Source organism: Muscardinus avellanarius, assembly GCF_963383645.1.
Source record: "Muscardinus avellanarius genome assembly, chromosome: 4".
Taxonomy (NCBI): domain Eukaryota; kingdom Metazoa; phylum Chordata; class Mammalia; order Rodentia; family Gliridae; genus Muscardinus; species Muscardinus avellanarius.
In genome coordinates this window covers 126,706,587-126,733,925 of record NC_137789.1, presented here as the reverse complement: position 1 = coordinate 126,733,925, position 27,339 = coordinate 126,706,587, and the positions used below count along the sequence as shown (strand labels likewise).

Below are 27,339 nucleotides of genomic sequence, written 5' to 3'. Positions count from 1 at the left end.
GATTTGAATATAAAGCTACGTGTGACATTATTTTAAGCAAATGGTAGAAGATAAGAAAAAGATCCCATCTGAATGTTCACTGCTGAACGGCACAGGAATCATGATACTAGAGCTGCAATGAGAGACTTGTCCTCACGAACCTTTTCTTTCCTCTGCAGAGGACCATATTTGTATGGTTGCCATAACATCAGTACTATTTCTCCTCCTCCTCTTCCTCCTCCTCCTCCTCCTCCTCCTCCTCCTCCTCCTCTTCCTCTTTCTTCTTTAGCTAAAAGTTCTGAACAGAGTGTAAATATATAAAAGAAGTACAGAAAACACCTGTAATCCCAGTATTTAGGAGACTGAAACAGTAGGATTGTGATTCACGGACAGCCTCAGCTACTTATGAGTCCCTCTGCAACTCAGTGAGACCCTGTTTCAAAATAAAGAATAAAAAATAGGACTGGGGGGGGGGTGTCACTCGTAGGTAGACTGAACCTGGGTTCCATCCCCAGTGCCACAAAAAATAAAATAAAATAAATAAATAAATAAGAGAACCAATAGAGGAATTAAAAGTTGTGCTATAATTATATGGGGAGGAGGTTAAAATTATCTAAATCCATTATTATTTGTAGGAAGTCACTAATTAATATCTAAAGATAATTATTCAAGAATTATTGGTACAAGTATTTAGTTTGATAGTTTGAACAGCTTTTATTTTGCTCCCATCCAGAAGAACACCAGAAGCCGGATGGACGTGGTGGCGCATGCTTGTAATCCCTGCATTTGATTGTAATCCCAGGCTGAGACAGGAGGATCGCGGTTTGTGGACAGCCTCAGCTACTTAGTGAGGCCCTCCGCAACTAGTGACACCCTGTTTCAAAATAAAGAATCAAAAATAGGGCAGTGAGTGTAGCTCAGAGACCGAATGCCCTTGGGCTTCATTCCCAGACGCGTTAAAAAAAAAAAAAAAAAAAAAAAAAAAAAAAAAAAAAAAACAGAAAGGTTCAGAAGCAGTTTCAACCCCAGTCTCTGAGACCTTCTCTCATGTATGCCCTGCAAGCAGTCTTTTACAGTCTCAATAACAGTGAGCTGTCATCGCATCCCCCCCAAAATACAGACCATGCTTTCAATAACAACGTATGATTCACTACAGGCTTAACTACAGGCCTTTGCTTACACAGCCTCAGACTAAATTAACTTGGATTTTCTGGCCTTGGTCTCGGCTAAGTCATCCATAAGACAATTAAATGTTTCATTAAAAACATGAAGAAGCCGGGCGTGGTGGCGCAGGCTGGTAATCCCAGCATTTGGGAGGCTGAGACCTGAGGATCCTGGTTTGCAGATGGCCTCAGCTACTTAGCTAAGCCCTTTGCAACTCAGTGAGACACTGTTTCAAAAATAAAGAGATGAAAAAATAGGGCTGGGGGTGTAGCTCAGAGGTAGAATGCCCCTGGATTCCATCCCCAGTAGTGAAAGAAAAAAAAAAAAATGAAGAAGCAGTAGCTCTGCCGGGCTTCCTTTGGTGGGAAGCTCGCTTTTAGATGCCTGGCTCCTTGGGGCTGGTGAGTTTGGGTTATTCATAGGCGGTGGTTTTGACAGTCTCCGAAAAGTTTTGAGTCATTTTACATTTACCTGTAAGATTTGAATTAGTTACAAAAGAGTCATGTGATTTGGGTCTGAATTTGGGATGTTTCTGTTGTTGCTAAACCACTTACCCATCACAGGTTTTATTAACTTTTCAGTGTCTGTTTTATAATGCCCATGTTTTTCTTGTTTTTTAACCAATCATATTTTTACTATATAGATTTCTCATCTTCGGGAACTGGGGCTGCATCATACACAGGTTTATGCTTTGTAATTTTGTTGTCTTTTAGCACTTCTTATCTCCTTTTATCTTACTAAGAATATTTTAATCAATTGTTCTCTGAACCTTTTTTCACATTTTTCTCTCTCAAAATAGTGTTGCTAGTTAGAATTTTGTAGGAGTATTATATGGTTGTCCTGCATGGCTAAGCTTAAAACGAATATGCTAACCAGATTTTGTTATGTGTTCCATGTTTTCACTGGATGCACACACTGTCCTGTTTGGCTTTATTGCAAATAATTTTTTTGTCCGATATAACATGTTTTTGTTATTGTTTACATTTAGTAAGGCAGAGATATGAGGCATTAAATCAGTTGTTCTGAAATGTATGAAGGATCTTTCCCCAACTTCCAACATGGATCTTTAGGAAAACATGAACATCTTCCAGTTTTCGCCTTGACAATCACCTTCTAGATACGAGTCGTCATAACATGTACTTTGGTTTGTACAGCACTCGCCGTTTTTTGCAAGTTTGCTCAATCTTGACCATCACAATTCTCCTAAGGCAGATGTTAATGTTCCCCTGCTAACATTTAGAGAAGTCATCTATCAAATAAATATGGTAGCATTTGCCATGATAATTGCCCAGAGTTGTAGTGAGAGGGGGAAAAGATATTGCATGCGTGGAAGAAAAAAATGTCAGATTTTTCATTGGCATGACCAAAATACCTTACAAGAGCAAATTAGAGGAGGAAAGGTTCATTTGGCTCACAGTTTCAGAGGTTCAGTGCATATTTGGCCAGCTCCAAGGCAGAAATGTCAAGGCGGCAGAGGAAAGCTGCTCAGCTTATGGCAGCTGAGAAGCAGAGAGAGAGGGAGAGAGAAGGTAGCCATGGGCAGATAGAGTGTGCAAGCCCATGCTCCCCATGACCCACTTCAGCCATTTCCTACCTCCCAACCTTGCTACATTGGGGAGCATTATGCAATACATAAACTTTTAGGGGGATATTTCATATCTAGACCACAACACAAGACTTTGCAAACTCTCAAACTCTGTGGAACTACAAGGTGGTCTCATGTGCCTTTATATAATACATACAATGCCCAATTCTTAGTCATTTTAAGAAGTCAATCTCATTGAAGCTGGATGTGATGGCGCACGTTTGTAATCTCAGTACTTAGGAGGCTGAGACAGAAGGATTGCAAGTTCAAAACCAGCCTCGGCAGCTTAATGGGACCCTGTTTCCAAATAAGAAATAAAATTGGGGCCAGGGGTATAATTTGGAGGCAGAGTGCCTCTGGTTTCAATCCTCAGTAACATACAACACACATGAAAATAAATCTCATTATTTCATATTCATATGAATACAGAGAAGGCCTTAGGTTGCAGTATATATGGCAGATTTCAAAACCTTATTCTTTCATTTATTTATTTATTTATATAACCAATTAACAAATAGTAGTACTCTATGATAGAACCAGTAGGGTGTTTAGAGGATAAAAATTAAGAATGCTTAACTCCTGCCACTCTCCCTGAAAGTTTATACTGATAGCAGGAATTATTTTGACAACATCCCCCTGAAAGACACGCTGAAACCTTTGCTTCGACATACCTCCTGATTACCCCTAATTGCAATCTTTCCCATTGCTTGGCATCTCTAATTCATAGAAAGTTCTTCCTCAATGAGTGAATCCAAGCTGGATTTCACGTGTCTCCCAGCAGTGGTCCTGACTCTATTTTTGGAGACATGTCCATCCCTTTTCCATACAGGCCTCGCCCACAACTTTCTCTTAATTTTCTTACACTGCCATCATTGCCCTCTAATGGTTAGTATTCTTGCTGAGTCTAAGTAGCAGAAATATAGAGTTTATCAGGTGATCATCAGAAATAAAAAAGTAATGAATGGCAGGTGATCTTCATATTACTTTTGAATGGTCTTATAACCAAAGGCAGATAGTTCACTATTACATGTAAATTTAAAAAATTTATTTTAATAGTGTCTTTCAGATTTATACTATTTAAGGCCAAATGACATAGTTTAAGAACAAAGTTAATTGAATACATCACTTAAATGACTTCTCAAAAATATAAACTTTTACCCCACTTGCCAATTTCATGTTTAACATGATGCCAATTATAAACTTGCAAAAAATGTGAAGATCAACTTGAGAACCACATCATTCTTTCACATGAATACCGTTGCTTTTTGTAAGAATATGTTTACCTGAAATACCCCCAAAGTGTTTTATTTAATATTTTATAGTAATAAGAAATGGTAAATATGGCAAGTCTCACGAGTGCTTATAATCTTCACTAATATAACTAACTCACAAAATGGAGGAAAATAGTTTCACCTAACTAGCTAATAACTAACATTTATTTCTATAGACTGAATATTAAAAACCTAAAGTCCAATGATGATGTCTCTCTCTCAGCAAATACAGGAGAAACAGAGGTGGGTTTTGTGCCAACATTTGGACCTTGTTACCTGAACCTTTACGGAAGCCCCAGAGAGTACACGGGATTTCCAGACCCTTATGATGAGCTAAATACTGGAAAGGTTAGTCTCTCAATTAAGATTGTTATTAATGAGCACTACCTAATAGGGTTCCTGTTATAATGGTTATAATTTTAAGTATCATAGTTAGTGGGCATTCCCCCCATACACGCATGCACATAGACCCGCCATAAGACTGAGGAAAGGTTAAAGGGTAGAAGTTTCACACTCCCTAAAGTGCAAGAATAGGAAAGAATCCTGGAGATCTTCTAATCTAATTTGGTGATGGCCAATGGCATTTCCACTCCCACTCCACAATCTTTTACACTTATGAAAAACACCAACGGTCAAACCTGGCTCTCTTTCCTAATAAGACACGGTGCTGCCTTCGAATTCTTTCCAACACCATATTCCAAGAATTCGCCAAACAATTGGCAGTGGCATGCCTCTGAAACACTTTTTGAAATTGCAGTCTGATCCAAACCCTTTGTTTCATAGGTGAGACCACAGAGAGCCAGCAATGGGAAATTCTCTTTCCAAATTAACAGAAGCCAAATGTCTTTTGGTTCTCTCCCAAGGCTCTGGAAAGAGACTAAGCTAGAGAGGAAAACCCATAGGAAGGGAAAAGTGAAGACAGCGGTGGAATTAAGAGTCTTCCAATCCTCTCTGAAAGATTCTATCACCAACACTGCTGGGTATGGTGGGAGAAGTCGCCAGCCCTCATCCTCATACTCTGCCACACCCAGAACATCTTCCTCCTTTACTTCCTGGCTACCCTGAGACTGGCCATGGTTGCCAACATGACAGCCTCCTTGTTCTGAGAAGAGGAGAGAAGGAAGTGGGTCAACACAGACAAACGCAGAGCTGTTCTGCTGAAGTTAGATCAGGGAGACTTAGAACCCCACTCACCTCCAGCTCCGGGCCCCTGGGAACCCCTCCCAGATCAGAGCAGGGCTCCAAAGCCTCCATCCCCCGTCATGGCTGAGATCTACCTCTGCCCTAGCACCCCTGGCACTCTTTGGGATCCTTCCTTGAATCCAGCTACAGGATTTGCTGCCTGATTGATTTTGGAGGATGGGGCCATGTGAAGGAGACTTTTTTTTTTTTTTTTTGGTCTCAATATTAACAGGAGTAGAAAGAATAGAGTTCTTTTGGCTGCTGCGTATGCCTAGCAGGGTAATCCTATATTCTTGCCTTTCAGGGAGAAGGTGTTGCCTACAGAGGCAGGATCTTGGTTGAATTAAGCACTTTCCTTGAAAAGACACCACCAGATAAGAAGCTTGAGCCCATTTCAAATGACGACCTGCTGGTTGTGGAGGTAAATGTTAGAGTGTGAATCATGCAGGGTGTGGGTTAGAAGTACAATATCTGGTCCCAGCCACCCTGAGCAAACAGACCTAAAAGAGACAGCCAGAGCTTGAAGGGCCCGCTGTGGCAGAGTTGGAGCAAGACCTTGGTGGTAGCCAGTGTTTTCAGTGACCTCCCGAGAGTGATGAGGCTCGCTTCAGCCTTTGAAATGGTAACGCCCTACAGAAAACTGGCAAGAGCAGAGGTAACCCTGGACCAAGTGCCCTGTTTGCTAACTAGGGTCGAGGAGTCAGAGCCATAGAGCCGCCCCCAAGGGTTTAGGTGCCACCACCATCCATTTCCATTTCCACATGTAGCCATGTAGCTCAGGCTTTGCAGCCTATGGGGAATGTTTACTTAAGTAATGTAATGCCTGTGTTGCAATGGCTCTGACTCCCTCCTCCTCAAAGTCAAGAAGTCTTCCAAGTTCACCTTTCTTGCTAATTCTGAGAATCCTAGGTTGATGCTTCCGAAAATCTGAATTATTGCAAGAGCAGCCTGCTCATGATTGCTCCTCTGCCAAGGACTCAGTCCTTGCTGGGTCCAAGTCACCCCCAGCTGCAGCTCCCGCCAGCTGCTGCCCTCCTCTTACCTCCATCCCAAGCACGGGATGGGTCTTTCTCTCATTATCTTACATTATGGGGAAACCAGGCAGTAACTTTAAAAAAAGCTTTCAGCACTGGGACAACACTAGGAACTCCATAAAGTCCAGGGATCGCAATAGATGTTGAGACAAATTAAGAAAAAGGAAAAAAAGGAGAGGGCAGACAAGGAGTCGGGGCGATGTACATGCAATTTACTGCCAGGATCATGCAGGAAGATGGCTTGACGCCATTGGCAGGCCTCCAAGGACACACGGTGATGGCAGTGGTTCAGGACTTGAGTGGCTACAGGTAGGAGTTCAACATGTTGGTTGGAATTAGAACAATTATGAAGAAATACAGTGATGGATGGATCTTCTACCATTACGATGTCTGTATATTTTGCTCTACTCCCAGAACACAATTGAAATTCAGGGGTGTGTGTGTGCGTGTGTGTGTGTGTGTGTGAGTGACTGGGGATTTAACTCAGAAACATTCTACCTCTGAGCTATCTTGCCCATTCTTTTTTATTTTTTGTTTTGTTTTGAAACAGGGTTTGATTAGGTTGTTGAGGGTCTCACGAAGTTTCTGGGGCTGGTCTCAAACCTGTGATCCTTCTTTCTCAGCCTCCCAAATTCATGGTGATATGTGCCACCATGTCCCGCTTTTTTTTTTTTAAACTTTAAACTACTATAGTGAGGAAAGGGGGAACAGAGTGAGGAGAGAGACCCAACAAAACTAGAGAGAAAAACCCTGTATTAACTGAAATGCAGAATCAAATTAGTTTTCCTGAGTGCAGATAATTAAAAACACAAGCAGAGAAGCTTATTCCATTCACTTGGTAAAAATAGAGACAAAGAGCCAAGAATATATATTTCCCACAGTATATGTCAGCAGTAGAAAAGAACAGCTTTATTTATTTATTTATTTATTTATTATTTATTTATTTATTTTTGTAGGTCTGGGGATGGTACCCAGGGGCATTCATCCTCCGAGCTACACCCCCTGCCCTGTTTCTTATTCTTTATTTTAAAACAGGGTCTCACTAAGTTGCGGAGGGCTCCACTAAGTAGCTGAGGCTGTCTGTGAACCATGATCCTCTGGTCTCTTTATTGGTATATAAGAGAGAATTTGGCCGGGTGTGGTGGCACATGCTTGTAATCCCAGCATTAGGGAGGCTGAGACAGGAGGATGGCGGTTGGGTTTGCGGCCAGCCTCAGCTACTTAGTGAGGCCCTCTGCAACTCAGTGAGACCCTGTTTCAAGATAAAGAATAAAAAATAGGGCTGGGGGTGTAGCTTGAAGGTAGAATGCCTCTGGGTTCCATCCTTAGTACCACACACAAAAAAAGAAAGAATTTGTTCTCTTGGCTCCAAATTATTAAACACAGGCAACAAAATAAGAACCAACATCAAATATAAAAATGAAAGGAAACAAAAATGTAAAAGCTTAACAGACTTAAAAGGCAAGAGAGGAAAGTCATGTATAGTGGTGCATGCTTATAATCTCAGCACTTGGGAGGCTGAGACAGGAGGATTCAAGACCAGCCTCAGCAACTGAGTGAGACCCTGTTTCAAAATAAAAAATAAAATAAGGCTGAGGGTATAGCTCAAGGGTAGAAAGCCCCTGGGTTCAATCTCCAGGAGAGAGCGAGAGCGAGAGAGAGAGCGAGAGAGAGAGAGAGAGAGAGAGAGAGAGAGAGAGAGAGAGAGAGAGAGAGGGGTTCTGAGGACATATCCACACTTGGAGCCCCCAGAGGAAGTGAGGCAGCCCATCTGTCCCCTGCCAGGAGGATTGAGAAGAGTCAACCTAGAATGCATCCCATAGTGACCCTTGTCCATCCTGGAGAGGGGCTTCCTCATTCTGGGTCATTTGCAAGAACGACACTTTTTGGTAGAGCTCAAAAGGCAACTTGGTTGTCAAAAAGCCAAGACCCCTCCCCCTGCACCTTACCCCCCTAGAGCAGAGCTGACCTTGCTCCTGGTGGGCCAGCTTAAGAAGTCTTACATTGCAAGAGGTCCAGCAGGGTTCAGCCTCGCTACACCCACAGAAGAAAGAAGGCAGAAGAGAGAAGACCAGATGTTGCAAACAGCATGGTTTAATACCTGCTGACTTCTGGAACCCCTGTCCTGCCAAAGAAGGAGACTATTTATTATCCCCATGATCTGGGATCTGTTCTTGAACCATATCCTCCCTGCTCCTCCTTTCCGATCCCCTGTGTATGACCTAATATATTCTCAAAGCAGTTAATAAACTTGCAATCTTCTCCTGTCCAGCCAAAACCCCCTTGGAGGTCTCTTGTTGGTCTGGCCCACATCACGAACTCAGTAAATATTGCTTGAAACAGCACGTTTGGATTCTTCCACCAGCTACATCAGTTGTCAGCCACCTTTAGTAACCGATCAATGATAGCAAGTTGGGGCAATTTGCTGTGGCGCATGTTGTCCTTGTCACTGACCTTTAACATCCCGTGTCTGTGTTCCCACAGCCACTTGCAAGAAGTCCAGTTCTCTTGTATCAGTGTCCTGCTTAGGAAAAAAGAAATCACCTTCTTCCCTAACTTTTCTTCTAAAACTCTGCCCAATGTCACCTTATTTTCAGTCTCTGACGATTAGAAGAAGTTCCCTCAGGCCTGACACCATCAAAGATACTTCCATCTGTGTTCAAGAGACTATAATTTACAACCTACAGCTTTCCCCTGCTGTAGGCAGTTTTGCCCCAAGGCTGCTAAGGGCAATAAAAGCTGAGGCTCACCGCTTCTCTAGATGATGTTTATAGTTCTTCCTCTCTCCACCTCCTTCTGCCAAGGGCAGAGAGGAAGTGGGAAAGGGCCGAGGGCAGGCAAGGTTTCTCAGCTGTCCTAACTTAGGGCAGTGGGGCTCTGCGCAGGTGGGCAGATGGCAGGGGTGGGCCTCATGGAGTTTGGACTTGCCAAGTGGTCCAGGGGTGCTCTGTGTTTAGCAGCTGTCTCACAGTGCCGCCACTCTGCTGGGAGTTGTGATGATGCCCCAAAGCCCAAATTGTTCTTTTGAGAGCTCAGCCTCTCCAGGAGCAGGTCCTATCAGGGTCTCTGTGGGCGACTCTGTAAGCTTTGCAGAACATCCAAAGAGTTCTAGTGGCTCTTGTGAAGGTGTGCAGGGCGGAGCAGACAGACCCAGCCAGGAGCAGCCTCTCCTCCGCCCCCAACAGCCTCCCCATGAGCTGTCTCTGTCCCTGTAGACCCTGGCTTAATAGGCGACTTTGGCTTAAATACTGTTCATTTTCTCCTGGGCTTTGACTCGGGCCTCAAATTTCATTTTCTATTTTTAGCTCTTCCCTTCTCCTCTATCATTCTAGGTGGTTTACAAAGAAGTCATACTGTATATGTGAGTTCTAATACAAGTATCTTCCTATTTTTTATTTTTTGCATACTTAAACTCAAACCCATAGTTTTTATAGCATTCCTGAACCCTGGATGTAGGTAGGGGACTTAGTGTGAATAGTTATACAGAGATCCTGACAAGTAGCTTAAGTTCCCCAATCATCTCCACCAAAGTGTCAGTCCACTAAGATCAGGAACTTTTAAACTCACAATGCCCAAGCTAAAGCCGATGGTGACCTAGTGAGCAGATAAGGTTGCAAACCAAAGTTATAGAAAGACTTCCAAAAAAGATCGCAGCTCAGAGGGGTTTCTGACAAAGAGGGTTCTATTAAACCATATCAAAAAATATTTTTTTAACCAAAATGGAGATTCTGTAATGTTGGGATGTCCGAGGATACTTTGGGACTACAAGCTACAGTCACTGTTAGAAGTTCTTAAAACAGTCCTCAAAAAATTAAAGAGTTACCATATGATCCAGTACTTCAGCTTCTGAGTATAAGCCCAAAAGAATTGAGAGCGGGGTATCAAACAGGTATTTCCACAGCCTGTTCATAGCACAATCATTCGCAATAGTCAAAAGATGGGCATGGTGGCTCAGGCTTGTCATCCCAGCACTTGAGAGGCTGAGACAGGAGGATCGTGGTTCAAGGACAGCCTCAGCTACTTAGTGAGGCCCTTTGCAACTCAGTGAGACCTTGTTTCAAAATAAAGAATAAAAAAATAGGGCTGGGGGTATAGCTCAGAGGTAGAATGCCCCCGAGTTCCATCCCCAGTACCGCAAACAAAACAAAACAAAATAAAACAAAACAAACAAACAACAAAAACAAAAAGATGGAAGCAACCAGGTCTATTAGTGGATGAATGGATAAGTAAAGTGAGGTATATTCATACAACAGGATGCTATTTGGCCTTAAAAAGACAGGAAATCCTGACATATGCCACAATATGGGTGATAGGATATTATACTCACTAAATTGAGACAATATTTTTTATGTGGTTTAATAGAACCCTCTTTGTCAGAAACCCCTCTGAGTTGTGATCTTTTGGGGAGTCTTTCTAAAACATTGCTTTGCAACCTTATCTGCACACTAGGTCCCCATCACAAGGGCTCTGCTTATGTGAGATGGCTGCAGTAGTCCAGTTCATGGAGACAGAAAGCACAGTGATGGTTGCCAGGGTCTGGACGGAGAGGAAATGGGAATTAGTATTTAATGAGAGCAGATGTCAGTTTTGCAAGATGAGAAGAGTTCTAAGAATGGATGTGGTTGGTATTGATAGCACATTATGAATGTACTTAATGCCATTGAACTGAGCACCGAAAATGGTAAATTTTAGCTGGGTGTGGTGGTGCACACCTGTATCCCAGTACCTGGGAGGCTGAGATAGTAGAAGTGTAAGTTTGATGCCAGCCTCAGCAACTTAGAAAGACCTATCTGAAAATTAAAGAGGGCTGAGGGTGTACCTCAGAGGTGGAACGTCCCTGAGTGTAATCTTCAGTGCCAAAAAAAAAAAGGTAAATATTTTACCACAAGTGTCTGGAACGTTTTTGAGATGGTTGTCTGAGTACTTCTGTAAATATGTGGCCACATTCTTGCTTCCTACAAGCCAAGAGGGCCACCTATAATTGTGATTCATTTTATTGAGTAAAGGCCACAGCATGTGTGGACAATGAAGGAAAGGATAATCAGCCAGCATCCTACAGGGATCAAGTCATGTTTACTTACATCCTGGAATTGAACTGTGTCACTACATTATTACTGAGACTGCGGTACAGAATCAGTAGTGAGGTAACCCCGGAAAGAAAGAAAATGCAACAACAGAAAGCCATCCTGTGCTCAAGCTTGTTAACCTATGTTTTTTCGAATCTCCAACCAAAGAAACAAGAGCTGAATGCTTCTCCAGGAGCTTTCAAATTAAACTTGCTAGCTGGGCACAGTGGCGCACGCTTGTAGTCCCAGCATTCGGGAGGCTGAGACCGGAAGATCACAGTTCACAGACAGCCTCAGCTACTTAGTAAGGCCCTTTGCAACTCAGTGAGACCCTGTTTCAAAATAAAGAATAAAAAATAAGGCAGGAGGTATAGCTCAGAGGTCAAATGTCCCTGGGTTCCGTCCCCAGACCTGCAAAAAAAAAAAATTAAATTTTCTATGGAGAAAAATTTATCAAGTCACTTGAATATAATCATGTGTGGGCCTCATAAGTTCACCAGTGGAGCACACAGTCAGTGTGGCTATAGCGATAACCACTCATGGTCTCACCTTCTACTGGGGGAGGCACAGACAGAGGCCAGACACCAACAGGGTTCCCGAACAGAACAGGTTGAAACAGGATAAAATGGGAATGCCTAGCACATACGAAAGTACAGCTATTAAACCACTGCATGGCTGTTTGACTGAAGAAGGCCAAGTGCCTGGGGGTCAGGAGGAAGGAGGAGGCCTATGAGCAAGAACTGGTCAGGATGTAGATGCAAGGGGGGATGTGCCCACCAAGGGGCCTGAAGGGCACAGGGTCCTTTCTGCTGGGCTGATAGACACTCCATGTGCTGTGTGCTTATTGTTGGCCGTATCTTCAACTCTCTTATGTTCACATATATTTAATCAACAAGTATGGAAGGGAAGAAGGAAGGAAGGAAAAAGAAAGAAGAGGAAGAGAGAAGAGTGAGCCAAAATCTCTCTACTTCTTCTAATATAATGTTAACAACTTGAATTATATTCTTCCAGATTTTCTTCATGCATATGTCAATATTTAAAATATATTTCCTGAATTCACCTAAAATATACCCTTTCTTTGTATCTAAGTAGATCTTTGTAAATCTATATTCTATTATGTATGTGACTATAACATAAGTTGTTTAGCCAGTGACCTGCAAACAGACTTTTGTATTGCTTTCACATTTTCCCCTTTAATGTCAATTAGCCCTGAAATAAACATCCTCATACCTCTGCCCACTTGTAAGAGTGCAGGGGGAACTCCTGGGTCCAAGAGCATCCTCCAGTGGTATTTTATTGGGCACAATCTATTAGTTTTAGGATTACGTCTGCTAGCAGGGCATGGTGGCACATGCCTATAATCCCAGTACTTGGGAGACTGAGACAGGAGGAAAAATGTGAGGCCAGCAGGCATGTGGTAACTTAGCAAGACTATTTTAAAATAAAAAAAGGGCTGGGGTGTAGCTCAGATATAGAATGTCCCTAGGTTCAATCTCCAATCCCCCCTCTCTCCTCTTCTCTCTCTCTCTCTCTCTCTCTCTCTCTCTCTCTCTCTCTCTCTCTCTCTCTTTCTCTCACGCACACACACACACACACACACACACACACACACACACATCTCTGCTAGAAACCGTGTAAATAAGGGCAAAAGGCATTTCACTGAACCTACATCTGCTCATATTTGTAGAAATACCAGCGAAGGCGGAAGTACAGCCTGTCTGCCGTGTTCCATTCAGCCACCATGTTGCAAGATGTTGGGGAGGCCATTCAGTTTGAAGTCAGCATTGGGAACTACGGCAACAAGTTTGACGCAACCTGTAAGCCTTTGGCATCAACCACTCAGTACAGCCGTGCCATATTTGATGGTAAGATCGGCCCTGGCCATCCTCCCCTAAGCTTGCGTACAGTGGGTGCACCCAGGACGAGAAGCATGCGCTGTATTCTCACTCTGGTAGCCTTTATCCTCAGCAAGTCACTAGTGGAAAGGAAAAGGTTACGTGAGAAAGAGAGTGTGGTTGAAGTTTAGGCACCTTCAGGAATGACCAAACCCAAGAAGCTGCAGGTCCCATTGCCAGGAGCTGTACCCAAGACCCGGACCAGGTGCCTGCCTTTACCACCAGCTCTGACTTGTAAAGTCCCAAGATGACGACACTGATAAATACTCAAGCTGCCTGAAGCCGCTCCTGCCCCTCCCAAGTCTTTCCTACACTGAGTAATTGAAGTGGGTGGGACCTCGGCTTTGCTGGGGCGCTGCTGGGTCAATTGATCTTCACTCTGTTCCTGGGCAACCTTGTGACCTTGAGCACACCACCTAATTCTAACCCTCAGCTTCTTCATCTTCTCCAGAGTGATGTGGGCATTAAATAGCTGAATTGGAGCAAAGACGGGTACAAAATGGTCCTTGCTTTGAAGGAGCTTCCATTATAGTGTATAAAATACAGGCAGACCTCTGTGTCCACAGCTTCTGGGTCATTGGACTCAACCAACAGTGGTTTGAAATATTTGAGAGAAAAGTGCATCTGTATTGAACCTGTCCAGGCCTTTCCTGTTCACCATTATTCCTATGCAATACAGCGTAACAGCTGTTTACTTAGCATTTCCGTTGTATTGGCTCTGCTAAGTAATCTTCAGATGCTTTAGGGTACATAGGAGGAGTACACAGGTCATGTACATATACAAATGCTACACAGGACTTGAGCATTTCTGGATTTTGGTCTCCGCAAGGAGTCCTGTAAATCACAATAGATGGCAATGTATGAAAACACCCTAATAAGAGTATCAACAAATGGTTTGAGAACATAGAAAAGGGAGAGATTAATTTTGATCAAATACCCAAGACTATTGCTGGATCTTTACCTAATGTTTGTACAAGCAGTTGTAAAACAAAATGCTTTAGAAAACATTGACTTCTAATTCTTTATCACAGTACAGCTCGAAGTAATACCAAACCTCACGCAGCCAGCTAAAGCTTACAAAAAATAGAAACAAAATAAAAAAATCTTACCCCATTTCCAACAAAAGTATTTATATAAAATTACAGTTCTCAGGGACAAACGCATTCAGTGTAATTTCCAGGGCTCTCTGTACTTCTTTCTGCAGCCCTGTTATTGTAATCATCAATATCATTAATCTCTAGATACATGGCCTTGAATCAGTAAAGCTTCTGAGATTGTTGTGCTTACTTTACTAGAATATTTTAGAGAATTTTTCAAAGCATGCCAAATGAAAAAGAACTTTATCTATTCCTCTATTGCATAATTGAATAAAATTACCTCAGACCATTCTCCAATCATATGGATTAATCTGCACATCTCTTTTAAAAAATCTTTTCAAGTGTCCAGTTTCTCCTGACTCCTGATTCTTTATACCAGGGAACTACTATTATTACTTGCCTTGGGCCCACACAAAGCCAGTTGTGACCCTGACTTCATACTGGGAGGATATTAGTCATCGCCTGGATGCAGTGAACACTCTCCTAGTCATGGCAGAACGGCTGGTAAGAGTTGATCTCTTCTATATTCCCTTTTCACTAGAGCAAGTTATGTATTAGCGGGTGTACATGCTAGGCCACTACATATAACTAGCAAGACCTCAAAATACAGTGATCAACAAGGTAAAAGCAATCTCTGTAGTAACAGTTGAGGTAAGCGGTCCCAGGCTAGTATTGTAGTTCTATGGCAGTGGAGACCCAGGTTATTTCGCCCTTGTTGCTCTGCCATCAATAAGGCATTACCACTGTCTGCCTGCTAAAGGCAGCTCCCCATCACATCCACTCTCCAGCCTAAGGATAGGGGAGAAGAGTGAGGAGAAGACGACATGGGCTCTGAGTTAGGAAAAACCCAGAAGTCACACACTTGATTTCTACTCACTTTCCATTGGACGGAATCCAGGCATACAGCCACATCTAAGTACGAGGAAGTGGGGAGATGAGGTCTCATGCTTGGGTAGTGTAGACAACGACTAAAGTTTTCTTATTCTGGAAAAGGGGAGGATGCACAGGGCAGGGGGAGAGGGACTCATAATTTCTGCTACAATTCATTTATGGAGGATGGTTCATCCCGATAGCAATATGAAACGCCTTGCTATTAATGCAGTAGAAACCTCCACTCTAGGAAGAGGTAGGTTACAGGAACCAGTGCTTGCTATTTTGTACTTTTTCTACAGATTAAAGGAACTACCCTTTTTATGGAGGTTAGAAGATAGTTTCTTTGGGTGGTACTACATAGATATGATATCTATAATTATCCATTTTGTTGGCATTGGTCAACTAGATTGGTGAGGAGAAAGGAGCCATATTTGGAATATTTCTAATGAAGTCAAAGATACTAAGTTACTCTTATCACACATAGACAAAATCCATCTAGCATTAGTGTTTTGATTTCAAAATTATATTAATGTTGGACGCAGGGGTGTATGGGAAATGGTAGTTGGATATGATCAACATATGTATGGAACTATCACACTGAACCTAAGTCATAATGTTAATAAAAATAAAATGTTTATATTTTAATGTTAGTTTTTTTTTCCAAGATCTAAACTCTATCAGAGCTACACTAAGGCATACGGGGCTTATTTGATCTAAGACTTACTTCATGGTAAATTCTAAAAATATTATTTGATTTTATAAAAGGCAATACAGAATGAAAATTGTATACTTGTTCATATAACAAAGTTACATTGATAGGCAATGCTGTTGTAATAGTAATTTCCAAAACCCTTTCTTAAGGGAATTTGTGAAGAATTAGTCACATCTGTATTCTAATTATGTTCTAGGTATTCTCCAGCAATTTTCATCCTGGTTCTTTTTTTTTTTTTTTTTTTTTTTTTTTGTGGTACCGAGGACTGAACCCAAGTGCATTGCACTTCCAAGTTACATCCCAGCGCTAATTTTTATTCCTTTATTTTGAAACAGGGTCTCACTAAGTTATGGAGGTCCTCACTAAGTAGCCGAGGCTGGCCTGGAACCTGAGATCCTCCCGTCTCAGCCTCCCACGTACTGGGATTACAAGTGTGTGCCACCATGCCTGGCTTGTCCTGGTGCTTTTTATCGGCTTTCTCCTAGACAGGCTGGCCCAATTCCATGCTGCTCTGAATGGCATCATTGCTTTCCATGACCAGGACTTTGGCTGTCCTGGCGGGCTCTCCCTCAGCCTCTCATGGGGACAAATGCTCCCCATGGCACAACAACATGTTCTGGGTTTATCTTGTACTCTCTCTGCCCCAGCCCTGGAATCACCATTTCTTCAGGAGCTCTGGTTCCCTTAGTGAGAAATTATATTTTAAAAACAAGACCTGGGGCCAGGTGTGGTAGCGCATGCTTGTAACCCCAGCATTTTGGAGGCTGAGATGGGAGGACTGCATCCTGGACAGCCTCAGCTACTTAGTGAGGTCCTCCGCAACTTAGTGAGAACCTGTTTCAAAATATAGGATTTAAAAAAATAGGAAGTAGGATGCCCCTGGGTTCCATCCACAGACCTGAAGAAAAAAAAAACAAGACCTGGGTTCTAGACCGCTCACTATTACTCTGATAGGTCATTGCTTCTCAGCCTCGTCCATGGACATGCTCATGTGTGTTCACACTCACACATGCACGCACACACACATACATACAGATAGATATATATTTTTATTTCTATGTATCCATAGATACAGGCCATGAGTTCATACAGATTCTTCCCATTCCAATTTAAAAAAACCACTTATTCTAGTCCTTCTTACATTGAGAAATCTGGTCTCTGTTATCCTTAATATATTCACTTACTTGTTCAAACTTGAAAATCCATAGATAAGCCACAGCAAAAAAAAACAAAAACAAAAACAAAAACAAAAAAAAACAGGCCCGATATGTTCATGGTTGTCTTGTCTTTTGCAGTACTGGGGATGGAACCCAGGGGCATTCTACCTCTGAGCGACACCCCCAGACCTAATTTTTTTTTATTTTTTATTTTTGAAACAGGGTCTCACTGAGTTGCAAGGGGCCTCACTAAGTAGCTGAAGCAGTCCATAATCCTCTGGTCTCCACCTCCCAAATACTGGGATTACAGGCGTGCGCCACCGCGCCTGGCTTGTCTTGTCTTTTCACTGAGAGTATATAGTCCAAAGTTGCCTGGGTTAGTTCAGTGTAATTATGCTATTTATGTGAAATATAATCAGGTCCCTTTTGCTTCTGTTTATATTTCTTTTTAGGGTTCCCTTTCTTATCCTGGCTGGTTTCATTTTTTTTATTTTCTGAATACATAAAATATTTACACAGTTTCAAAGGTCAAAGTCTCTGATAAGATTGTCATACAGAGTAGAGTTTTTACATTATTACATTTCCAAGAAAAAGAAATAGTGCTAAGCTATGGTGAATGTTTTAAGTGTGGAATCTTCCTCTGACTTTTCTGTAATTCTTATTATCATTGTCATTATTACTATTATTATTATTTCTTGAAAATAAAAGTGAAGTCCATGCTAGGTATAACAACAATGCACAATTACCAACTGTTTCCTCTCTTTACAAATTCTCTAGCAATCCAACATAGAGGCTCTAAAATCAGGGATACAAGGTAAAATTCCTGTGAACCAGTTGGCCGAACTGTGGTTGAAGCTAATAGATGAAATTATCGAAGACACCAGGTATTGGGATCTTATCCTGTCTCATTTCTCCAGCCCTGCTCCACACCCACCTCCCACACCACCCCCCAAAGAGCTTCTAGAATTGTCTCAAGTGTTTTTTGTTTGTTTGTTTGTTTGTTTTTGTTTTTGGTGGTACTGGGGTTCCTGGAAGCCCTCCTTCCTCCGGGCTACACTCCCAGACCTATTATATATTTTTGAAACAGGGTCTCTTAAGCCAGCGTGTCTGGTCTGCGCGATCCTCCTGTTTCCGCCTCCCAAGCCAGAGATTACAAGCGTGTGCCACCACGGCCCGGCCTAAGTGTTTGTTTAAAAACAAATGAATTTAAACTATTTGGGTCTTCTTAAAAGGCCCTCACTGGGAGGAGTTTTTGAATCACCACCAGGAAAAACTCTGCTTTCTGATTTGGTGCCAGTTCTAAAGTAGTCTGGAGAGACCAAGGCCCCACTCCAGGAAGCCAGCAGGGCAGGCTGGGAGGGAGGAGGAAGCAGCCTGTGCCTCCCAGGGGTCCCTGAGTGCCCACCGCCCGGCTGCGACTCCCCAGACCCGGGGTCTGCGGGTGGAGCATTGGTTTTGACATTTGGAACAATGTTCCTCATTCAAAAACATATTTTTAGAAACAGCCTTTTTTTTTTTTTTTTAACTTGTTCTTTTCCTGACTGCCTAAAGAACAGGGTGGCAGAGCCAGTCAAAGGATTCCGGCCAGAGGACCTTTCTTTTGTGGCTGTGACTTGGGGAAACAGCTCAGATCTTTTGGCATTTGGAAATGAAAGGGGGAAGTGATTCATTCCAAGCTCATGTTAAATACTGGCGAATAAAGCAGTGGGCGGGAAAGTTGAGGAAGCCAAGCATCTGGAGGACTTTTCTAAGCACCAGCAGGGCTGGGGTTTTTTCCCCCTCTAGGGTAAAGCCCAGTCATCCTGTCTTCTTGTGCCGCCTGGTGGTTCAGCCAGGTGGTTGCAAAGCAGCTGGAATCAGAGTTGAGCTGGGGCGCTTGTTTACCTTTAGAGAACTTTAGAACTGAGTCTTAGGGGTCATCTCTTAGTCTCCTTATCTTATAACTGAGAAAACAGAGGCCCAAAGGAGGTGACGTGATTCTAGGCGTTGAGTTTACCAACTCGGGCTTTCTCTCTGCTCTGCGGTTCCCACTCAGCATCCATATCAAAGGTCTCAAGTATGACTTTTGAGCTAACAGTTTTCACATATACTTTTGCCTTTCAGAATCATTCCAGGGTCTCAACCCTTCACATGTATTGCCATATTTATTCATGAAACAAAACTGAAATGTTTAGCAATAGCATTCATTTAGAAAAAGCCTGCAAATGTTAAGGTTTGCTGGGCAAAACATAGTTGCATCTACTTATACTTTGAATTTGCAGCTTTTTGAGATTTGTTTTGTTTTGCTTTGTTTTTTGGTACTAGGGATAGAACTCAGGGGCGTTCTACCTCTGAGCTACAACCTCTGCCCTTTTATTAGTTTTTGTTTTGAAACAGGGTCTTGGCGAGTTGCTGTAACTAAGTTGCTGAGGCTGGTCTTGAACCTGTGATTCTCCTTATCTCAGCCTCCCAAATTCTGGGATTACAAGTGTGAGCCACCACTCTTATAATACAATATAAATTGTATATAATATAATATAATATTATATAATATAATATAAAAACGCATATGAGCTGTTTTTGAAGAATCAAGTTGGAATCTTTTTTAACTTTGACAGGAAATTCAGTGTTTAAGGAAAATCATGATAGGATTTCCTTCCGTTAAAGAGCTGGGTGAAATTCAAGCAAGTGGAAATTCTAGGTAGAGAAAATGTGAGTAGAACTTTCAGGAACTGCTGATGGCCTCGCCCGTGGTCCCACCAGCAGTCCTGGTGAGAGGAAGGAGCTGGTGGCAGGAGGCTAATTTGGGGCGCAGCTCGGCCATTCTCTGTAATCCTTTGGGGTCCGGTCAGTAGACTTCCCCGGTCTTATATGCACAAAAAGTTCTTATTCTTTTTGGAGCTCTTGGACCTCTTTGAGAATGAGTTGAGTTGATGGCATGATGGAGATGAGGATGGGATAATGATGATGTTGGTGAAGATGCAATCATTTAGACTTTACAGTAGACACCATTCAGACTCTTCTCCATCTACTGAGTCACTTGATCCTCACAACAGCCCTAATGAATGGATATTATTCCCATGTGTGAGCAGGTAGAAGAGCGAGAGTAACTGACCAAGATCTCAGAACTAGTAAATGGTGGAGCCGTGTTATTTTGTTTTGCTTATGGTACTGGGGATCGAACCCAGGGGCATTCTATCTCCAAGCTATACTCTTCCCTTTTCTTTTTTATTTTGTAACAGGGTCTCACTAGGTTGCTGATAATCTCGCTAAATTGCTGAGGCTGGCCCCAAACCTGTAATCCTCATGTCACAGCCTCCCAAGTAAAGGACTGCAGCTGTGTGCCACCATGCCCAGCTGGAGCCACCATTTGTACCCAGATAGTCAACTTCAAAGTCTCTCTTTATGTCACCTTGCATGTGGGCACAGACATACGTGCTTTTCTTTATAAGCTCCAGGGAGTCTTATACCTCCTGAGATCCATATAGACTGCCTAAAGGCTCAGGGCCCCAAAGCTAACACTTTAGCTAAATGAACTCTGACCTCGCTTCTCCCTCGTCATTCTACAACTCCATATGAAGATCCCAGGAAGCAAAAGAGGCTAAAGCCAGTGACTCCCAACTCCCATATTTTCGTCTCCTCAGCGACTCCGTGGTCATACCTAAGGCATCACTTTGGAATTTTAATCTCTTTTTCGGCTCTACCAATGCCAGGCACACTCACCTGCAGCACAAGCCAGACCATGCTTGGAGAATCAGTTAGGAGATCAGTGTGGTGCAGGATGGGAACAAAATGTCACTGCTTGACAGTTTTGAAACCTAGAATGTGATTCTTCAAATTTTGTTTTTTCTTTTCTTTTCAACAGCTGCAGCTTGCCTCTCACAGAAGGAAAGCCTAATGTCACAGTTCTGGATACTCAGATCCGAAAGTTGCGGTCCCGATCTCTCTCCCAGATACACGAGGCAGCTGTGAGGATGAGGTCTGAAGCCACAGACGTGAAGTCCACATTGTTGGAAATTGAGGACTGGCTTGATAAGTTAATGCAACTGACAGAAGAGGTGAGCCGGAAACTGCACACATATTCCCTGTCAGGGAAGAAGGATTCTGTGGAATGGAGCCCCAGATGGAGAGGCTGGTGGAGTCTCTAGGACACTGTCTGGGATTTTGAACAGAACTGACCGATGATAAAAATCAAAGACGTTGCATGTACGGTGATGCATGCCTGTAATCCTAGTACTTGGGAGGCTGAGACTGGAGGATCACAGGTTCAAGGCCAGCCTCAGCAGTTTAGTGAGACACTTAGCTACTTAGTAAGATCCTGTTTCAAAATAAAAGATAAAAAGATCTGTAAGTACAGACTGAAGGCAGAATGCCCCTAGGTTTAGTAAGAAGGCAGGCAGAGAAGGAGGGAGGGAGAGAAGGAAGAAAAGAAAAGAGAGAATAGAAGAGAATAGAATAGAATAGAAATCAAGGAGTTACTGAGCTGGGAATACTACTGGGTACTGGGGACAAAAAATCATTGAAACCAGGAAAGGAAAAGAATTTTGAGTTGGGTCTTGGAAATGTTTTCAAAGTGAACAAATCATTACCATGTCCCAGTATTCAGAGAGTATTTTGATTGATGATGTAGCAGATCTATGAAGGAAAGATGTCTAAACTGTCAGCTTTGGCTTGGGTTGTAAGAACCTGGACTTACATCCTGAGTCTACCATGTGTAACCTTGTCCAAGCTATCCAACCTGTGTAAGCTTCAGTTCCCTCATTTGTAAAATGGAGATAGCACTTAATTATTGCACTGCTGTGTGACGATTTAAAGATGGTGACTGTAAGCTGGGCGTGGTGGTGCACGCTTGTAATCCCCGCACTTGGGAGGCGGAGACAGGAGGATCGCGCTGGTTCGAAGCCAGCCGCGCTGGCTTAAGAGACCCTGTTTCCAAATAAAAACATAAAATAGGTTTGGGAGTGTAGCCTGGAGGTAAAAGGGCTTCCAGGAACCCCAGTACCACCAAAAAAAAAAAAAAAAAAAAGATGATGACTGTAAACCAGATGTGGTGGCCATACCTTTCATCCCTGTACTTGAGAGGCTGAGACACAAGGATCACAAGCTCACAGCCAGTCTTAGCAACTTAGTGAGGCTCTCCCCAACTTAGGAGACCCTGTTTCAAAATAAAAATAAAATGGGCCTGGGAGTGTAGCTTATCAGTAGAATGCCCTGGGTTCAATCCCCAGTACCACCAAAATACAGACATAAATAAAAAGATGATGAGGGTAAAGGTCTTAGCTCAGTCCAGGGCACATAGTAATGCTGGCTGCCACTCGCCTTGGTGGACTAGAACAGGGTCATGCAGGGACCCTTCCTCCTGACCCTCAGATGTCAAAGGAATAGGGTCTTAGTTCCTTTTGCGTTTCTATAACAGAATGCTACAGGTTGGGGAGTTTGTAAAGACTTGCATTTATTTGTTGGTGTCTGGAGACTGGGAGGGCCAAGGTTGAGGGCCACATCTGATTGGTCTTTTCTTGCTGTGTATTTCCATGGTAGAAGGCAACAGGCCAGAAAGGGTGTGAGAGAGAGAGAGAGAGAGGGAGAGGGAGAGGGAGAGGGAGAGGGAGAGAGAGAGAGAGAGAGAGAGAGAGAGAGAGAGAGAGAGAGAGATCTGAACTCGGCTGGGGGTACTGATCGGTCTTTTCTTGCTGTGTATTTCCATGGTAGAAGGCAACAGGCCAGAAAGGGTGTGAGAGAGAGAGAGAGAGGGAGAGGGAGAGGGAGGGAGGGAGGGAGAGAGAGATAGAGAGAGAGAGAGAGAGAGAGAGAGAGAGAGAGAGAGAGAGAGCTATCTGAACTCGGCTGGGGGTACAGCTCAGGGGCAGAGTAGTTGCCTATTATGGGAGGCCCTCATTTCTATCCCCAGCTCTGCAAAAGAAAAGAAAAACCTACCGGAAGGGGCTGACCTTGCTTTCAGTACAAGCCCACTCCCACACTAGCTATCCCATGACAGCGGGCTAGCTGACCTACTCCTTGAATAATGACATTAATCCATTCACGAGGGCAGAACCCTTTTTAGCTAATTACCTCTTATCAGGACCACCTCTCAGCACTGTTGCATTGGGATCAAGCTGCCAACATATGGACTTTGGATGATGTATTTGAACTGTAGCACACAGGTAGTAATGTATTTTTAGGGGGAAATATATTTTAAAATACATACATGCCAGGCGTGGTGGCGCACACTTGTAATTCCCGTGCTTGGGAGGCAGAGACAGGAGGATCGCACAGGTTCAAAGCCAGCCGCGCTGGCTTAAGAGACCCTGTTTCCAAATAAAAAATATAAAATAGGTCTGAGAGTGTAGCCCAGAGGAAGAAGGGTTCTATCCCCAGTACCACCAAAAAAAAAAAAAAATCATGTATATATGATTACAGATTATTTTATTTTCTATTTTGTATGTTTTGGTACTTTTGGAGTTTTCTATAGTGAATTTATAACTCCTTTATGATCAGAAAAATGTTTTGTTTTTTGTTTTTTGTTTTTTTGGTGGTACTGGGGTTCCTGGAAGCCCTTCTACCCCCAGGCTACACTCCCAGACCTATTTTATTTTATTTTTGGAAACAGGGTCTCTTAAGCCAGTGCATCTGGCTTCAAACTTGTGCGATCCTCCTGTCTCCAACCTCCCAAGCGCGGGGATTACAAGCATGCGCCACCACACCCGGCAGAAAAAAGTTTTTTAAAAAAACTAAATTAGTATTTCAGATTTAGCAAATACTGGGTTGTGGGTCAGAGATGCTCTATAAAACATAAGCAACCTGTGGCCCCTTGACTGCAGCTCATGGCTTTCTTCAAATGATGCTGAAGATAAGAGAGTATTTCCTAGCCAGGCTCTGTGGCAAGTGCTTGTAATCCCAGTACTTGGGAAGCTGAGACAAGAGGATTACAGGTTGGGGGCCACCTTTAGCAACTTAGTAAGATAAGATGCTATCTCAAAAAAAAAAATTAAAAGGGTTGGAATGGGATTAGCACAGAGTTAGAACGCACCTTGGTTTCAATACCCAGTATCAAAAGTCAGGGGGTATTTTTCTAAACCACCTCCTAAGGCAGAGTGGGCAGGCTTCCTCTGATCCCTTTATCCCCATTGGCCAGCAGGGCCTGCCTCTCAGCTCTGCATGCTCACAGTGTGGTCCTTGAAGATATGAGTCTTAGGAATTTGACACAGAGCCCTGATCACAATTTCTCTGCTGAGTAGAACCCCTGGGGGTCCAGTCTTCAGGGTCTCCCATCCCTCTGCATTTGACTAACCACAGCTTTGCTTCCTTTTCCACCCAACCCTTGTGCCCAGCCACAAAACAGTATGCCTGACATCATCATCTGGATGATCAGGGGAGAAAAGAGACTGGCCTATGCGCGAATTCCCGCACATCAAGTTTTATACTCCACCAGTGGTGAGAATGCATCTGGGAAATACTGTGGCAAAACCCAAACCATCCTCCTGAAGGTACGTGTCTTCACCGTGCCAGGTGCGATACTTCAAGGCAAAACTCATGTCGACTGGCTCAGGCGACTGTGATCAGTGCTAGCTCATTCTGGCCCCTCCTTCTGGGCGGGCGTTCAATCGCTGACCCCTTACTCCGACATCCATATTAATGTAGCATTGTAAATATTTTGTTTGCTGGTGTGAATTTGCTACTTACTTATAACGTTTCATGCAAAGCAATGCTTTTCTTCCCTTTGTCCTAGGGAGTGTTTGGGGGGAAAAAAAGAGAAGTTGGCATCACTGGTCCATGGGATATATTGCCGTAATCTAATGAGTCCTTAAATTGAAATGTTTGCTAACCTCTAATTAGATTAGATTTCCTAATCTTTGTTAGGGCAGAGATTCTGAACATGTTTAGAGTCGTGGGCTCCTTTAAAAGTACCCGATGGAAGCTTCTGGCCCTTCCTCCAGAAGAATACACACCACACGTGCATCCAATATTTTCCCCATGTTCTGGGAGCTTCCTAGGACCCAGAATCCTTTCCCAGGAGCCCCAGTGAAGAGCTTCCGTGCAGGTGAATCCAGAGAACCAAAGGAGGGCTGGGGGCTGGAAATAAAGAAATAGAAACAGTTCCTGTCTGTGTGTTTTGGCATCCCCCCGCCCCAATCTGGAATGGTTTGGGTTTGGAGAAGAGGAATCGACAGTACAAAGAAAAGCAAAGTCAAGGGCAGGTGTTCCCTTGGAAGAGGAGATCGCTACCAACTTTTAATGAATGCACTCATTGCTCTGTAATCAGGAAAATGTAAATAGAATCAGGGTGATTATTGTCTTCAAGTGTTCTTCACAGAATCAGTCTTCCTTAAGATAGAATTACAATTATAATTGACCTCAGCAGAGGATGGAAGGAAACTGATTAATAAATAAACTTCATGGGGGGCAGGGAAAGAGTTGGGGAGCATACTCTGTGCTGGGTTTTACAACTCAGTGGGTAACAGCAAAATGCTTTTAAGAAATTGCTTGATATTCTTATTTTGTTAATGCTCATTATCCAGTTTAAGAAACCACTTAATTTGGTGGGATTTTTGATCTTCAGACGCCTTTATAACTTAAAAGATGATTAAGACCCACAGAGCTTTTATTTATGTGGGTTGTATCCATCAATATTTGCCATAATAAAAATTAAAACAAAATTTTAAAATATTAACTAATTCATTTAACAGGACCTAGGGCTGGGAATATAGCTCAGTGGTAGAGTGCTTGCCTAGCATTTTGGATTCAACCCCTAACTGGGTTCAACTTCCAGGACCACAGAACAACAGCAGCCACACAGAAACAATAAACCATTAAATGTTAGCATAAGTCACAATTTTTTTGTTTTTGGTGGTACTAGGGTTCCTGGAAACCCTTCTACCTCCAGGCTACACTCCCAGACCCAATTTTTATCTTTTTATTTGGAAACAGGGTCTCCTAAGCCAGCGAGGCTGGCTACGAACCTGCGCGATCCTCCTGTCTCCGCCTCCCAAGCGCTGGAATTACAAACATGCGCCCCCATGCCCGGCTAAGTCACAAATTTTTATAAAATATAACTAAAGATTCCAAAACAAAATCAAAGAGCAGAGTGATATTGTTTCACTGTTTTACAAGCTTTGTGAATGTCTTGCTGAGCAGAAATATAACTTGATTCTCAGATCTGTACATCTAAGCTGACATAGTTAAGTTATTTGGCTGAAGTATAGAAAGAAAATCTGGCCTCACACAAATTGTAAAAAGGAGGGGATTTAATAATTTTCCATGTAATTGTGGATATTTATCTTTAATATAACACTAAAATCAAGTGCTAGTTTTTAAAACGTTAGTTACAATGTGGAATCTGAAACTATATCAATAATTTTTTTGTACTCGGCTAACCTATAAAGTTGGTCTTTCCAGAATGATTTTAACTCTTTTTATCATTATTATTATTATTTTTATTATTATTATTATTATTATTATTATTATTATTATTTGGCAGTACTGGGGATTGAACCCAGGGCCTTGCTCAATCCCCACTGAGCTACATCCTCAGCCCATTTTGACCCTTTTACCCATGCATCATTTTAAATATTCGGCATGGTCACTGGGAAAATACTGGCTCACTAGGCTGTGTAGTCTTCTTAATGTTGGCACATTTCATCATACAATGTGAAACAAATGGGAAAAACTCCTATTTGTTAATATTTATCAGAAAAGTCTTAGCCAGGCATGGTGGTGCACACTTGTAATCCCAGCATTCGGGAGGCTGGGACCGGAGGATCGCGGTTCGCGGACAGCCTCAGCTACGTGGTGAGGCCCTTCAGAACTCAGTAAGACCATGTTTCAAAATAAAGAATAAAATATTTGGCAGGGGGTGTAGCTCGGAGGTCGAATGTCTCTGGGTTCCATCCCCAGACCCACAAAAAAAAAAAAAAGTCTTTATGTAATTGGCAAACTGTCGAGCTCACCATGACAGATAGGGGTTTTCCAAAACTCTGATTTTAACTTGAAAGCTTGAATTTTGTCACTGGCAACAAAGGCAGTCAATTATTTTCCTTGAAATGATGGGCTCACTCTGTTTATCTTCAAGAACATGTCTGCTCCATAACCAATTCTAAATAGGTATATGTGACTGTCAGTTGCTATTTTAAGTAAAAATGGTATAAAATGTCTAGTTCAGCCAGGCATGGCGGCACACGCTTGTAATCCCAGCATTTGGGAGACTGAGACTGGAGGATCGTGGTTCGTAGACAGCCTCAGTTACTTAGTGAGGCCCTCTGCAACTCAATGAGACCCTGTTTCCAAATAAAGAATAAAAAATAGGGCTGGGGGTGTAGCTCAGAGGTAGAAATGCCCCTGGGTTCCATCC

General features: G+C 42.8%; 1 protein-coding gene across 2 annotated transcripts in view; it reads left to right on the top strand.

The window, feature by feature from the left end:
* Positions 1–27,339, top strand: part of MYOF (myoferlin) — a gene marked incomplete at both ends in the record, with an annotated part of 168,850 nt that overhangs the window by 77,038 nt on the left and 64,473 nt on the right. Inside the window, 8 exons of one of the 2 annotated variants that reach the window (XM_080693594.1) lie at positions 1,787–1,825; positions 4,223–4,347; positions 5,486–5,602; positions 12,969–13,146; positions 14,653–14,777; positions 17,793–17,899; positions 20,860–21,052; positions 24,323–24,478. In XM_080693594.1, the coding sequence (XP_080549720.1) occupies positions 1,787–1,825; positions 4,223–4,347; positions 5,486–5,602; positions 12,969–13,146; positions 14,653–14,777; positions 17,793–17,899; positions 20,860–21,052; positions 24,323–24,478 (1,040 nt within the window). The remainder of the gene's footprint in view (positions 1–1,786; positions 1,826–4,222; positions 4,348–5,485; positions 5,603–12,968; positions 13,147–14,652; positions 14,778–17,792; positions 17,900–20,859; positions 21,053–24,322; positions 24,479–27,339) is intronic. The other variant, XM_080693595.1, reaches the window with a different exon arrangement.